Here is a 15,128-nt window from a genome sequence, read left to right as displayed (position 1 = left end):
TCCTTAGAATACTTCACCCAAAATGTGCTGTGGGCGAGATCTCCTCAGTGCCACTATTGCTCCTGTTTTAGATGAGGTGCTGCTTAAAATAATGCAGGGGTTTGGCTATTTTGTTCCATAGCCTTTGCTTTGTTATTTTAAAGCCATTGAGTCATTTACTTACTCCCAGATTAGCAATGCTGCCATCTAGCGTCCAGTTACCCTTGAGATGTTCTATTTATTTAACTGCAGATTATTGAGTGTCTTAAGGAAAACAAGAAGCAACTCAGCACTCGCTGCCATCAGAAAGTCTTCAAACTCCAGGAGACGGAGATGATGGATCCAGAACTGGATTATACCCTCATGCGTGTTTGCAAGCAAATGATCAAGGTAAGGGTGGCTGGTTGATGAGGAGAGGTTTAGAATCAGGCCACATCATGTTGCTTTCAGTGTAACATTTTCTCTCCATGCAAGAGTACCTGTAGCTGACATTGCCTTGAAATAGGAATCCACATGGATTTTTGTAGGAAGATTTTTGGACGTTTAAACTGGGTTTCTGCCTGCTGCTGCTCATGAAGACTTCTCAGTTTTGTTGATTTCCATATTTATTTGTCTGCAAAGGCAAAATCTTTCATTGGGAATTGGCCGATCTTGTACACAAACCCAGAGGCCATTTCTGCATGGCATGGGATGATTTGTTAATATTCACAATATTCTATGGTGCAAACCAAATCTGACCATTTTTAGTGTACAAGCTTGACTCTTCATTCTGGAAAGAGTCAAACGGTTCTAATCTTAAAACATCTCCTGACCTCAAGTATGTATTTTAAAATATCTAGCTATGAATATGCAGTTGATACTCAACCATATTCTAATCTTCTACCAGATACTCAAACATATCTGGTGAAAGATCAGAGAAGTAAAACTGAAATGGCAAAGTGCCAAACCCTGGTTGAAGGGCAAGCTTTTTCTCTCTCCTCTGCTGTAACTTCTGTAGAACTTCAGGCTTTCTCAGAACTTTAGGCAGGTGCATGCCCTAAAGGCCTGATACTAAAGGAGATACAGCAAAAAGGCTCTTGGAAGTGCAGCGGCTCTTTGATTTCTCTTCAAACTACTCAGACCAGCAAGAGGATCATATAGAATTATAGCTGAGCGAAGCCCCACTTTTCCCATCTTCCTGTCCTGTTCTTGGTTCAGTGTGTTTCTAAACTTTCTCTACAAAAGTACATTGATTCAGAGGTGCCGTTCCCACCACCTCTCCTGACATTAATGGGCACGGGTATTAACACAACACCTTTTAAGAATTCATTCCATGCCAAGCAGCCTCTGGGTTGGCCTGGAAGTGCAGTGAGGCCTGACTTGTGCCTCTTCAGCACTTTGCATTCAGGCAACAAGAGTCCTGGCTTAAGATGGGAAGTGCTGTTGCTCTCCCCTTGCTCACTTGTTGGTGCTTTCTCTCCCTCTGTCAGAGATTCTGTCCAGAAGCAGATGCAAAGAACATGCTGCAATGTTTGAAACAGAACAAGAACAGCGAAATGATGGATCCCAAATGCAAGCAAATGATTACCAAGCGCCAGATTACACAGAACACAGGTAATGGTGGGGTTTTTCTTGGAATTGGGCCTGGGGTCTGCACTTAAGGGCTGTAATCTTCATTACCTGAAATGTCTGATATATCCCATCTGGACTACTGTAATGTGCTCTACGTGGAGCTGCCTTTAAAATGTGCTCAGAAATTTCAGCTAGCCCAAAGAGCTGCAGCCAGACTGTTGACCAGGGCTAGATATAGGGAGGAAATGATTTCCTTTTAAAACATTTCCAATGGCTACTGGTCTGTTTCCAGGAACAATTCAAAGTGCTGGTTATGACCTTATAAAGCCCTATACAGCTTAGATCCAGGCTATCTGAAAGACCATATTCCCTCATACAAACCTACCTGGGCCCTGAGATCTTCGGGGGAGGCCCTTCACTCAGTCACACCACCCTCACGGCATGTTTGCTGGGCACGCAAGTTAGGACCTTATTGGTAACTGCTCCCAGACATTGGAACTCTCTTCCTAGAGACGTTAGGCTGCCTCCTTCCTGGTTGCCCTTCTGCTGGCAGGAGAATACTTTTGTACTCCAACAGGCTTTTAGGAACTGACCTTTTTTAAGGAAAGGGCTGGTGCTATGATATTTTATAGTTGTTATTTATACAGGTAACTCACATCTTATGCTTATTTTACTTACACGATTGTAGCTTTGTGGGCGGGTGGTAAATAAATAAATGGAGAGCCAAGGAAACCCACTCTCTATTTATTTCCTCCCCACACGTGTACATAGTTGTGATCACATGCTTATCCTGCTTTGGGAAGGCTGTGGGGAGGGCTCTGGCAGCATCCCAAGTTCAGCCTGCCAGACTAGACTGTCTTGTTTGCTTTGTTTGTGTGGCATAAATGTTTTGTCTATTCAGGTCTGCTGTAGGTATAATCCCCTCCAAGGCAAACTTTTCTTGAGTGTTAAAATAATTTGTCCTCTCCTTGCACAACCCCATGCCTTCACCATTCAGCTCTATTTATATGCAGTACTGGGCAGAACAAAACAAAGTTGGAAACCAGTGTGGTTTGGATAGTTGTTTTTAAATTTTGATATCTCTAACCCTGTGTGCATCATCACAGCCACCACAGAAGACTTTCATATCACCTCATCCATGACACTTGGCAATGATTTAGCATTGGCATGCCCTCCCTATCACAAGCAGGACCTACAAACCACAATCCATACCTAAATGTTACATATGAATCAGAGATAGTAGTTTGTTGTGACCCTAAGAAACCACAGCTTGTTCTTGGCTTCCTTGTTCTTTTGCATCCTTTGAGCAGAACAAACAACATTGCTGATGTGGAAATGATACTAAGCCAGGGTTTGTTGCTTGCACTAGGGGAGGAGGGAAGCAGGAGCAATCTCCATATTAATGGTCAACCATGACCATGAGAGCTGGGACCCGGGTAAGCTGAATTCCACAGCTTATTCCTTTTTTCTATGCTCCCACATGATTGTGGGCATCTGCTGAGCCTTGTGTGTATGTAGCTGGTTTCCTGAGAGCCAAGGCCTTGCAATTTGGCTACATTACGGGCAACTCAGACAGAAAGAACTCCAGTGCTAGGCTGCTTAGTAAAAGTGGCTCAGTTCTGCAGCTGGCGCCTCATTCCAGCAGCCGATTTTCATCACTAATTTTGCTCCTTTCTTCCTTCGTAGATTACCGCCTGAATCCAGTGCTCAGGAAGGCCTGCAAAGCTGACATCCCCAAGTTCTGCCAGAGCATTCTGACCAAGGCCAAGGATGATTCTGAGCTTGAAGGGCAGGTCATATCCTGCTTGAAGCTGAAATACGCAGACCAGGTGAATTATGGGGCATGTGTTTCACAAGGACCTAGGGCCAGAAGGTCCCCAAAGGGACTTGTTCTGCTATGTGGTGTGTGCCAGTCAACAAGCATGTTTAAAATACAGGCAGGTCTCAGAAGCTTAGGCCCAGTTATACAGTTTCTCTGGGAATTTGTTCCAGTGATCTGATTTAGTCAACCTAAACTTAAAAGTTACATTTATTTAACTTGAAATTTAAAAAGTGTGCTGTGTAAATTTTACATGTTGAATAACTATCTAAAGAATTTTTCCAGCAACCAAGCATTTGAAATGAATGTTGATTAGGAGAGAAAAATAAATAAAACCCACTTAATAAAACATTTTATGATGGGACAATTGAAATCATGCAGTTCCATACACGGTTTAATGCTTTAAGTAATAGAGTGTTTAACATTAATTTTATCAAGTCCTAAAAGTTAACCACTTATATTTGGAAAAAGTTGTAACTATATTGAAATCGCACAATTCATTATGTTATTAGCTAATTTTATGGAACAGTGAATTTTTGGTAATCCATCTGGTGTCACTGATCAGCCTAAGTGCTGCAATCATTATGTTAAAAGGAGTGATGTGTAAAGCAGCCCCTGAGAGTTGAGAAGGCTTCTTCTTGGACCTGCAGACAGAAAGCAGAGGTTGAGCTGCTGGTAGCCTTCCTCTGCTTATCTTAACTCTTTATCAGCTAGATGGCCCTGCTCTTTTCCCTCATGAATATATTGAGGGATATTAGGAGACAGAATATGAGGATAGGTAAACAATGAAGGAGGACTTATCTCTGCCTTATCTCCCTGGAAGCATTCAGAATTCCCAGCTGTCAGAGGCTCACTTGCATGGGGCTTCTTCTGGTGTGGTGAATGTAACACATAATTACCCTCTTTGATCAGATTGCTTTGGCTTGCTGTATTCTTGCATCTTGAATTGAATTGCAGGTTTTGTCTAAGTGCTGCCTCATTCTAATGTTTTCCCATATGAAGAATTCTCCCTATAGAAAAAAGCCATATACGAAGCTGCCTTTTGCTGTCAAATATTGACTTTAAGAGATTTTTAGTGCTAAAAAATGCACCAAAAATACATGATTGCTCAAGTTAGTTAAGATTAGTGGTTAATGGTTAGTAGTTAAGATTTGTGCTGAATGTGCATTAATGATTCTGTGGCATGACTGTTCTTGTTCTCACCCTTAAACAGCGTCTCTCTCCTGACTGTGAAGATCAGATTCGAGTGATTATCGAGGAATCCGCTCTTGATTACCGGTTAGATCCTCAGTTGCAGATGCACTGCTCAGAAGAGGTAGGAGCTTTCAAATTCAATCCTCCTTCACACTATATATGTTGGCAAGTTCTCATGAGCTCCTGGTAATACAGTTTGAACTATGGTGATCTTGATTGAATCCCCCAGTAGTTTAAAATCACCTTGTGGTTGTCACCTTTTGTGGCATTTGCAATTTGCAGAGAATAGATTTGCTCCAAGAGCAGCTTATAGAGAAAGCATTATGGGAATCCAGCTTGGCATCTTACACAAAAATCGTTCGTATTTCATATGGAATCATCCTGTCCAGAGTTAAAGTGATATGTAAAGTTCCTCCCCTTGGTCCTTTTCATGCTATGAGGAATAGTTTGTGGGAGACTCCTTGTTTCATCGTAACTGATATTTAAGGACCTCTTTGAGAACAAGCCTCCCATGAATTTGGAAAGGAACAGGAAGCTTAAAAGCAGGAGTAGATGGCCCCTAATAGTATTGCCTTGCCGAGCAAAAACTATATGATAGAAGCATAGAATCCTGCTCTTGCAGGGTGGAGAGTAGGTGCTGCTTGTCACCTCTGCTCATTTCCAGAAATTGTTCCAGGCTCTGCCAGCTGGAATTTAGCTTAAGCCAGGGAATAGCTTCCAGCCTTGGCCTTAGGCAACATCCACAATAGAGGACCTCTGGATAATGTTGCTAATCCTCTGGGCTATGTTACACTGTAAGCCTTTCCTCAGTAATAAAGGGATAACATGTACTGAACCAGAAAGTAAGGTTGCATTTGTTTCCCTTGCTAGATTCCATGTTTTGGACCTTTTTGTCACATAAATTTGTTCTATCTCCCTCCAAAAGGAGGCTAATTTGTTGGCCTGTGGTACTATAACCTAATGTATTTTATGTTTTGAAAGATTTCTAGCTTGTGCGCCGAGGAAGCAGCAGCCCAGGAGCAGACAGGACAAGTGGAAGAATGCCTGAAAGTGAATCTGCTAAAGATCAAAGCAGACATGTGCAAGAAGGTAAAGAACTAGGTGTGCTTCTGTGCTAATGGCAAAGGGGAGAATGCTAGATTGTGTACAGCTCAATCTGATGGCATTCTCCTCACTTCGGAAGTTCTTCGGCACTACAGCTTTGTTCTCTAGCTTGGATGTTCCAAGGATTCCTAGGGCTAGTTGTGATTTGCTTTCCCCTCTGTCACTGCTCCTCAGTACAATTCAGTCAGCCAAAGGAAGGCATCCATTCCTTCCCCTTTGCATTTTTCTGTTGCCACATTTCAGCACATCCCTTTCAAATTCCGACCCGGCAACAGTCATAAATGCCTTCATAACTTTGAGTAGACTACTATAAATGTGCTCCATTTGAAAGCAACTAGAGTCTTCCACACTGCAAAAAAAATCTTACTTTATTTGAGAACTGCTCAGGGCTATAAAGCAGGGTTTAAGTATTCCAAGTATAATGAAGCAGCAGGAGGATGAGCAAGTTAAGATGAAATATGCAAATCATTATATTGAGGGTGCATTGCAATTTTCTGCCCTTCTAGGAGGTGCTCAACATGTTGAAGGAGAGTAAAGCTGATATCTTTGTGGACCCCGTCCTTCATACGGCCTGTGCCCTTGACATCAAGCACCACTGTGCTGCCATCCCACCAGGAAGAGGGCGACGTAAGTCTTACAGCTTGCTAAAAAGCCCAGGAAGCATCTCTGCCACCAGTAGTGCTACTTCCACAGATTCAATCGTTTTTAATCTTCTGTTCCTGCCCTTGGTATTGAACAAGTCTAGGCACAATTGCACTCTAAACAACTTGCTTAGGATAGATTTGTACACTTCCTAGAGATGTGAAGGACTAGTGGATAGAATTCCCCCACCAGTGGTAAAAATCAATATACTTGGGGGGAAAACAGAGGAACTTTCATACAACTTTCAGCATCATTGTTTAGATTAATGAGTAAAATCCTTTCTAAGCAATGCGTATTTTCTAAAAATATATAAAAAATATGTTAAACACTGGGGTCACCAATGTGGTGCCCGCATGCACCCCTGATGATTTTGCCTGGTGCCCATGAAATCTCTGAGCCCCCCAGTGCTCCCCCCCCCATGAAGTGGTGTGATGGGATGGTCGTTAACTGTTTTGTCACCTTGAGAAACACATAATAGCAAGAGGGTGGGAAGATCAAGATCATGATGATCTGAGAAAAACTGTGCCTTCAATCATTTGTAACACTCTTTCCTCTGTTCTGCAGAGATGTCTTGTCTGATGGAGGCCCTGGAGGACAAGCGTGTGAGGTTGCAGCCTGAGTGTAAGAAGCGCCTTAACGACCGGATTGAAATGTGGAGCTACGCTGCCAAGGTGAGCAAAGCTGCTCACTTTATTCCTCCAGGAAGACCTCTTCTGGGTGCCTAGGGATTGTTGGGGATATGAGGGAATTGGAACAGATGGAAGGTTCCAGCACGATGCATGTGTTGGTGCTGAAGGCCGTGAACACATGATGGAATGCTGCTGCCGTAATGACAATCCTTGACACAATATGCTAGATTGGCCTTGGAAGCAAGTCTGAGTTACCGGCATGGAGAGCCTTAATATGCATGTTGAGCATGGCTCCTCACTACTTCTGTGCAATTCTAAATTCCATCTGTAGAAAGCTATCCTTGCCAGGGCAAGTGCAGCATAAAATGTAACAGTTGCTGTTACAGAGCAGGGCCCCATCTCTTGATATCTGAGCTCCTGGCCCCTGAAATGGGGCGGGGGAGAGAGAGAGAGAGAGCGAGAGAGAGAAATTTGGAAGGCCCAGCACAGGGCAGCTGTGGGAAGGCAATACCATCCTGCTGTTGGACAAGCATGTAGCGCCCTAGTGGGGAATCCCCACTCCTCCTCTCCAGACACCTTGCTGCACATACCCTGGCTTTTGTTTGCACACTCTGCTGAGGAGAGATTGGTTACAGAAAGAACATCCTGAATCTCAAGGGAGAAGCTTGCAGTTCAAAGGATATAAGGAGTGTAGGACTCCTCTTGCTACTTCACAGCTGTTGATCATTTTGTGTTCAATACCATGTGAGGGAGGGATAGGATCAGATACTTTCAAAAAATCATTTATTAATGGAATTTATAAAGCTACCCCATTACACAAAATCTTTGATTGATGCCCAAAACAAGCACAATTAAGGTACAATATAAAGTGAACTAAAAACACAAAACACAGTTTTTACAGCCAAGAAGACTAGTCCGTAAAACAAGTTAATAGAAAGGTGAATAGAAAGGTCTTCACCTGGCTCTGAAAAGATCACAAAGCTGGTGCCAGGTGATCTTCTTTAGGAGGTGTGTTTCTTTACCCAGATGCCACTACTGAAAATGTCGTCTCCCTGCCCTACTTTGTTCGTTTATTTTTATTTGAAAGAATTTACAAGCTGTTTAATATATATTTTAAATTTCTTAAGCCTGTGAAGAAGAAAAGAAGGTTCAGGTAAGCACCTGTGAGAGAAGGAGCTGGCAGAACACCAGCATAACATGGACAAACGGCCTAGCCCAGTTTATGGTCCTGCAACCCTATTCTGGTCTATACAGGGTTGTAACAAATCGGGTGGTTTTAGAGAAGATTTGTTTGAAGCACTGACCCCTAAATTTCATCTGTACATTGTAGACATCTGTTACAATTGATTTGGGAGCTGACTCTTTTTCTTCCTTGCCTGCCAGGTTGCCCCAGCGGAAGGCTTTTCTGATCTTGCCATGCAAGTGATGACCTCTCCATCCAAGAACTACATCCTCTCAGTGATCAGTGTGGGCATCTGCATCCTGTTCCTGATTGGCCTGATGTGTGGGCGTATCACGAAGCGAGTGACACGAGAGCTGAAGGACAGGTAGAGCCTGCCTTGGTAGTCAAAGGGAAGAAGGAAGGAAAGAAGGCCTGCCTGCCTGCCCGTTGCCCAGTTTGTACAGCCCTCCTCTGTATAGTCTCCCCTCCCACCTCTCTGGAGAGTACAAACAGATTAGAACAGCAGCCCGTGCCAGCTGAGTGTCCCATCTCGTCCATGGCTTCTCCACCCTCGGAACGAGTTGGCACGTGCAGCCTTGGCGGTCCAGCCAGCAGCTTCGTTACCCTGTCGTTAGCGACTGTTGTTTGCCTGCCTGTAGACAAGTTTTTTCTCTTTCTCTTTCTCTCTTTCTCATACTGTCGGAACTGCCTTCACTCCCCAGACAGACTGACAACCTGCAGCTCAAGAGGTTTTTAAAGCAAATTTTTAAAGATCTGTTCCAGACATAGTGTTGGACAGTAGGTCTTGGTGTGGAAGTGTTTGTGCTCCTTGGCTTAGGAGAACCGAGGGGAAGGGACATCACCCACCATTCACAGCTGGCCTTGCTTTGGACATCTGGCTCACCCTGGAACAAGCATAATCAGTCAGCAAGAGTTGCCTCCAGAGACCCGTCATCATCTCTACTGTTTTTGTGCTTTTGTTACTGTATTCTGTTGTACTTCTTTTTTTCTTTTTGTGGCTTGTTCCTCCGTTTTTGCCAAAAGGCAATGCCTTCCATACTTCTCCACCCCCACTCCAATCTTTGGGGTTAATAAAATATTGACCAGATTAAAGAAACTTCAGTGGTCTTACAGGCACCCCCTGCAAAACCATACTGTATCTCAAGGGAAGCCTTTGGACAAGCTATGGTGGAGCTGTGGTCTTGGGTAATAAGGCGGTGGTTTTGGAAGAAAACGAGGATTTGGGTCCTCCCCAAAGGGGTTGGACCCATAGGGTCCTTATTTACAAGTTACTGAAGTTTCCTCCCTGAACTGTCAGGGAGGGTGTAAGACTTTTCTTGCTGTCAAGAATCCATCTAAAGAGATCATCAGCCATTTGGGAAGTAGGGAAGCTGGCAGGGCTCCCTACACTAAGCAAGGATGGGGGAGGGGAGGGGAGGGGGGATAGCTTTCTGAGAGTTGGATGGGAGAGGTATCTTTGCTGAAGTGATGCTTTTAGTAACAGTACTACAGTACCTGTTTGCAATAAGCAGGAGTGTGCTCCTTGTCTGCTGATTGGAGAGCACAGGGAGGAACTCGAAGAAGAGGAAATACGCATGTGCAGGCTCCATGTGTATAGTAGGATATCTATCAGCCTGTTAGACATGGTTGCCTGTATGCTTTAGAGGGCTAAATCATGAGTCTGCCCGACACAAGGCTTGAGTGCAACATCTTCCCCTCCCTGCCCCTTTTCCTGCTTTGCTGCAACTGCTCAGTCAGATGTCAACTTCTCAGCGTTCTGCATTAATGTCACAAAAGCGAGGGGCTTTTGGCAATGGGACCAGCTGATCTTAATGATGATGTGGACACTCAGCCATACCACTACTGTGAATATTTTCTGCTGCTCTTGAAGTGTTGGTAAAAGGCACAACAGTTTCTAGCTTTAGGAAACCTTTATTTTTCATCCTACTGGAAAGCAAGTCGTTCAGAGTGTGGCTTTGTATTCCTGAGGATGGCAAACTGGAAAAGCTTGTGCAAGAATCTCACCCCACCCCACCCCTGAGGCCCACTGACTGTTTCAGGCCTCCAAAATTAAGGAGAGATGATTAGGGAAATCAAAGATCAGTGGACGAGCCTGTGTGTACTGAAGGGTTTTTTTGGACTGTGGCCACTAGATTGGATTTCCTTCCCCTGCTTCTGATATTACTGAATCTATGAATGGTGACATTGGAAAGGGGTGTGTGCCATAGTTCCCCAACTAGTGCGTGCTCAGTGCATTCCAAAGCCTCTATTCCCTCCCCCCTCCCTTTCACCCACACGTGGATGCCCTTCAGTATTGTGTTTATTCTGTGTTTTAACTCTGAGGCAAGGCATAGACTTCTTTATCCTAAGGAATCCACCTTGACTCTGAAATGGGGTGGCGATGGTGAGGATGCTCCCAGGGCAACTCAAGTCACTTGCAAGAGAGGCAGCCAGCAGATTAATTGCAGGGTGCTTAGAGCTGCCATTCATACTGTAGGAGGCCAGGAATAACCTTGGTCATATCATCTTCCAAATCCTACACAACGTTGGGAAGAAACTGGCACTTGCATATGGTGACCCTGCAGCAAATGCTGTGAAAGGAGAGGATGCCCCCACCATCCTGGCTAGCACATGCATTCAGATAAGATGCACAACGTATTATTCTTACATTGCTTCCCTTCAGCCAACTACAATTGCCTTCCCTCGATCCTAGTGGGAGTGCCCCATTGGTTAATGAAAGAAAAATGCTCTCCTGAGTAAATTCCCATAATCAGCAGCAGTGGTTTTTGCAGGCATATAGTGATGCTACCGAAGAGGAGCTTGTGCGAGATGCACGTAAGGGGACTAGTTGCCTGGGAAGAGACAGAATGCTGAAGCCATTACAGCCAGCCAGTCACTCCATTCTCTCAGTGACCTTGAACGAGCCATTGTTTTAAAGAGATGAGAAGCAGCCTCTTGAGTTCCAAGCACTGCAGGTCTCTGTCTCAGCATCACCTAAGCCTCCATGCAGTCTCCTCAGACCCTGACAGTTTCAGTCTGACAGCTAAGTATTCCTGCTTTGGGGCTTATTTGAGGGACGACTGTTTACAAAAATGATCCTTCATCTAAAGTGGCATTGTATTGCAAGTGTTGTGCTTGTCACTTCCTCCTCAGAATACGTGCAACTGCTTGAGGAAGATGGAAGGGGCTGTGCTGCAGTTTGAATGTTTGAAAAGTACTTAGGAATTGGGAGCTTGTTTTTCTGCTTCTTCCCTATAAGGTTCCCTGTTTGAACTTGTAGTACTTGCTGTCTTCACCACTGTGGCCTCGACTGTCTTGTAACACGAGCTCCTCCAGCTTCTGGACCCTGTGCTGCTGCTTCTCCTTCCTTGTGTCTCATCTAAAGCTGTGCTGATGCTGCTCTCTTGGCTCTCATCTCAAGGAAGGTCCCCTGGTTTGATGCATTGGAGATGGAAGTACGCGGGTTGGGCACTGCTCTATGCATAACAGGATTAGAGTTCCTGCAGAAAAGCCCTGGTGGAGCCTAAGGAGCAGGGATTTCTTGGCTCTTAGTGGTGGCTCTTAGATGTAGCCTAGGGTATTCTCTTGTCCCAAAGTAAGCTAAGGAACTTGTTGAATTGGAAAACTGAAGGATCACACATCCTGTTCCGCTTCATAGTTTGTACAACTGGATTGATAGGTTACACTCTTCCTACATATACACTACATGTGCATCCAGAGCATTAATACTAACAAACTGGAAGAGTGCTGGGTGGAGGGAACTGTCTTTAGGAAGTGGTGCCATCCAGCATGTGGTATCAGCACTGTCCTGGCCCCCGGCTTGTGCTGACACCTGTTCTCATATTGCTAGTCCTTCTGGACAGCTGTGACCAGCATGATAATTGGTTCCATTTCTGTGTAGATTCTGAGCATCAGGTGTGCTGCTTCTCCGACACTTGCAGACTCCTCCATCCAGAGGCTCCCTAGCTGGCGCAAAGAGAATTAAATGACTTATCTCAAGGTTCTTGGAAATGCATCAGAGGCAGGCTGCAATTTCCCTTCAGGTACGCTTTGGAACTCAATATAAGTGGCGTTTGATTGAAGAATAGGCGTGTTTTGTGTTTGAGAGAAGCAAAATGCAGGTGCACAGAACAACTCAGGGTGGCATAAAAGGGTTCGTATTCAGTGCCCCTCCTGCAGCTTGCAAAACCAGCCCTTTGGAGAGACAGTAAATTGGTAGATGATACAGCTAATGTTGGCTGACCCTTAGTCCTTTTAAAAAATGTAACATTAACAAAGGTTTTTTTTGTAAATTGTTTTTCCTTTCTATGTACAAAATCTTGGCTGTTCTTTCTTTTTACATGTTCATGCTGTGTAATTTTGAATTGTTAACGGAGATTCTGAACATAATGTGCATTTTTTTCTGTACAGATGAAATGGGAGAATTTAATAAAAAAGAGTCTGCAGGTTTTTACTTGTTTTCCTTGTGTCTCCATCAACTGTGAATAAAAAGGGAATCTCCCTCCCCAAGTCATGCCAGACAAATTGTATCTCCTTTTCTTTTTAATCCAGAAAAACTTTTGACAAAAACTCATGTGGTACCTTTGTTGACAAGATGGTAAAATGTGGGCTGGATTATAATTGTTGTTGAATGGATCCACAGCTGGTTGAGTGACCATATCCAATGGGTGTTCATTGATGGCTCTATCTACCAAGAAAGAGGTCTCAATTGTCAGGGCTGTGTTCCTGGGCTGTTAAACACCTTTATAAATTACTTTGATTCAGGAGGTGTTTATCAAGATTTGCAGATGGCATGAGACTGAGACTAATTATAGCTCTATCTAATTATAGCTCTATAAAAGATAGAATCAAAATTCAAAATGATCTTGAGAGGCTGGAACACTAGGCTACAAACAACTGAAATTCAACTGAGATAAACATCAAATCCTGCATTTAGGTACCAAAAAAGAGCCAGATTTAGGTTGGGGTGGGAACCTAGCTTGGCAGTTGGGCATGTGAGAATTTAGGTTTCTTAGTCAATCACAAGCTAAACATGGACCTACAATGCATTTTTGCTGATAAATAAGCAAACACAATCTTCAGCTGAAATTAACACAAGCATGGTGTCCACAACATGGGGAGTAAAAGTTCTGCTCTGATTGCTGGTCAAGCCACATCTGGAGTACTGTTTCAGTTCTGGGTGTCACATTTAAACTACATTTAGCATCTTGCATTTTTAGCCTCCCTTCCCACCAAGGAGCTCAAGGCAGCAGACATGGTTGCTCCTTCCCCTATTTTATCTTCATAATAACTATATGAGGTAGGTGAGACTGGGATATAGTGGCTGACCCAGGGTGGGGATCTGTCCCTACCCACCACTGACATGTGGCCCTCAAAAGGTTGCCCAGAAGAGGGTGTAGTTCAGGCTGAAAAAGGTTCCCCACTCCTCTGTAGGTGCAAACAAATCTTGCTTTGGAGCAAAGTGCATGATGCCTGTCAGCCACAACACTTCTTGGTCTGCCTTATGTCAGTTTTCATGAACCATCCCTGACCCAGATGGGAATTCCCTGTTGCCCAAAGTGATAGTTTCTCTAAGAGTGATGCCACGAGCCACTGTGTCTCACTGATGCAGTGTGGGGTAGGCATACTTGGCTTTGTTAAAATATTACAGGATGAGGGGAAGAGGCATTTGGATTGTATCTGCATCAACAGTAGGCTCAAGTTATGGGGAAGGGGGAGGGGACACTGGAACAGTGGTAACCCAATAAAAGCAGAGCGCTTCAAAACTGAGATGCCTGTCTGTGGCAAAGAGCTAGCCCAGGATGGAGAAGATGTGGTATTTTTCTTCTGGGCCAACCTTTGTTTTTTGTGCAATTGGGAGAATGTAGAGCTTAGCTGTTCAATGGTGAGTTCCTAAACTGGAGGAAGAGGATCTTGTTCTATGTGAATTTAGGGCTTTATGAGAATACATTCCCTCCAACTTAATCATGCAAAGCTACCCAATTTGGCTTTTTGGTTGTTGGTTTTTAACCTAGTGCACTACTAAAAATTAATCTTCAACTTTCTTCATATGAAAACTGCTGAGCTTCTCTTGGTCTTTCACCTAAGGACCCTGTGTGTTTCATCTAAAAAGATACAATGGCATACAGATGGATGTATTTTTTTAAATGGGGATGGAGCAGTGGTCAACCATTGCATGCTTCTTTGTCCCAGCAGTAGGAAGTGCAGCCTAAAACTTGCTTCAGCGCACAATAGACTGGAGTCTCCTTTGCTCGCCACCCCCACACCCCAATATTTCATCTGAACACTGTCCCAAGATGCAGGCAACTTTAGGGGCGAGGGAGGGGGCCCTTTCTCTGCTCTGGAGGAACCAGGAGCCTCTTATCCAGCTGAGGATGGCGACCCTGCTGTGCTTTACAGATTGCCCGCAACTTTACGCCATTTTTGGAGCTTACGAGTTTACAAAAACGGATGGCAACATTAGACCGGAGAACAATCACATTACTTACTTTTTAAAAAAATGTGAACAGTCAGTGACAACCGAAGTCGAGCTTTCGTTCATTTATTATATCAACATATTTCCATTCCTGCAAGTTGCTAGGGTGCACGGTGCAGGCACTCCTCCCCGTTTTCTTCTCCGTAACAACCCTGCGAGGTAGGCTGGGGTGAGAGACCCACCACGGAGCAGCTTCATAGGTCAGCGGGGTTCACCATGTGCAACGGTTCCACCACTCCGGCAGAAGCCTTACGAACGATCCCGCCAACAGCGACTCGATCGGTCCCTCGTTGCTTCCCAAAACGTTTTTAACATATATTTATTTATTGCACTTGCAGGTATGCAAAAATTAATGCAAGCTTAAAGCAAAGTAGCGGGAAGCTGCCTGGAAAATATGCGCCCCCCCCCCCTTCCGTAGCACTGGCAGGTCCTTGGCGAGCAGCGCGCACAAAACTCCCACTATCCAAAAAACTGTGTCCAGGATAAGCAGAGCAGCATTAACGCCGCCACAACCGAGGAACTGCATACTGCGCCTGCGCGTCGCAGAAGCCTCTCTTTCTTTCCCATCCCCGC

The 15,128-nt window shown here is 44.4% G+C and overlaps 1 protein-coding gene and 1 long non-coding RNA gene across 3 annotated transcripts in view; one reads left to right on the top strand and one right to left on the bottom strand.

Annotated features, from left to right (window-relative positions):
* Positions 1 to 12,529, top strand: part of GLG1 (golgi glycoprotein 1) — a 63,651-nt gene extending 51,122 nt beyond the window's left edge. Inside the window, exons 19-27 of one of the 2 annotated variants that reach the window (XM_083515176.1) lie at positions 232 to 369; positions 1,449 to 1,572; positions 3,217 to 3,359; positions 4,563 to 4,664; positions 5,525 to 5,632; positions 6,154 to 6,274; positions 6,854 to 6,960; positions 8,302 to 8,465; positions 11,982 to 12,529. In XM_083515176.1, coding sequence (XP_083371302.1) covers positions 232 to 369; positions 1,449 to 1,572; positions 3,217 to 3,359; positions 4,563 to 4,664; positions 5,525 to 5,632; positions 6,154 to 6,274; positions 6,854 to 6,960; positions 8,302 to 8,465; positions 11,982 to 11,988 — 1,014 coding nt within the window. In that variant the 3' untranslated portion in view covers positions 11,989 to 12,529. Of the gene's footprint in view, positions 1 to 231; positions 370 to 1,448; positions 1,573 to 3,216; positions 3,360 to 4,562; positions 4,665 to 5,524; positions 5,633 to 6,153; positions 6,275 to 6,853; positions 6,961 to 8,301 lie in introns of both variants that reach the window. The other variant, XM_083515177.1, reaches the window with a different exon arrangement.
* Positions 7,687 to 15,099, bottom strand: LOC310712316. The gene is made up of 2 exons (XR_014528852.1): positions 14,569 to 15,099; positions 7,687 to 12,767 (listed from the first exon to the last, which is right to left on the bottom strand). It is a non-coding gene; the product is annotated as an uncharacterized lncRNA (long non-coding RNA).
* Positions 15,100 to 15,128: the final 29 nt, after the last annotated feature.

Source organism: Podarcis liolepis (assembly GCF_965112155.1).
Source record: "Podarcis liolepis genome assembly, chromosome: 7".
Taxonomy (NCBI): domain Eukaryota; kingdom Metazoa; phylum Chordata; class Lepidosauria; order Squamata; family Lacertidae; genus Podarcis; species Podarcis liolepis.
This window is presented reverse-complemented; position numbering and strand designations above follow the sequence as displayed.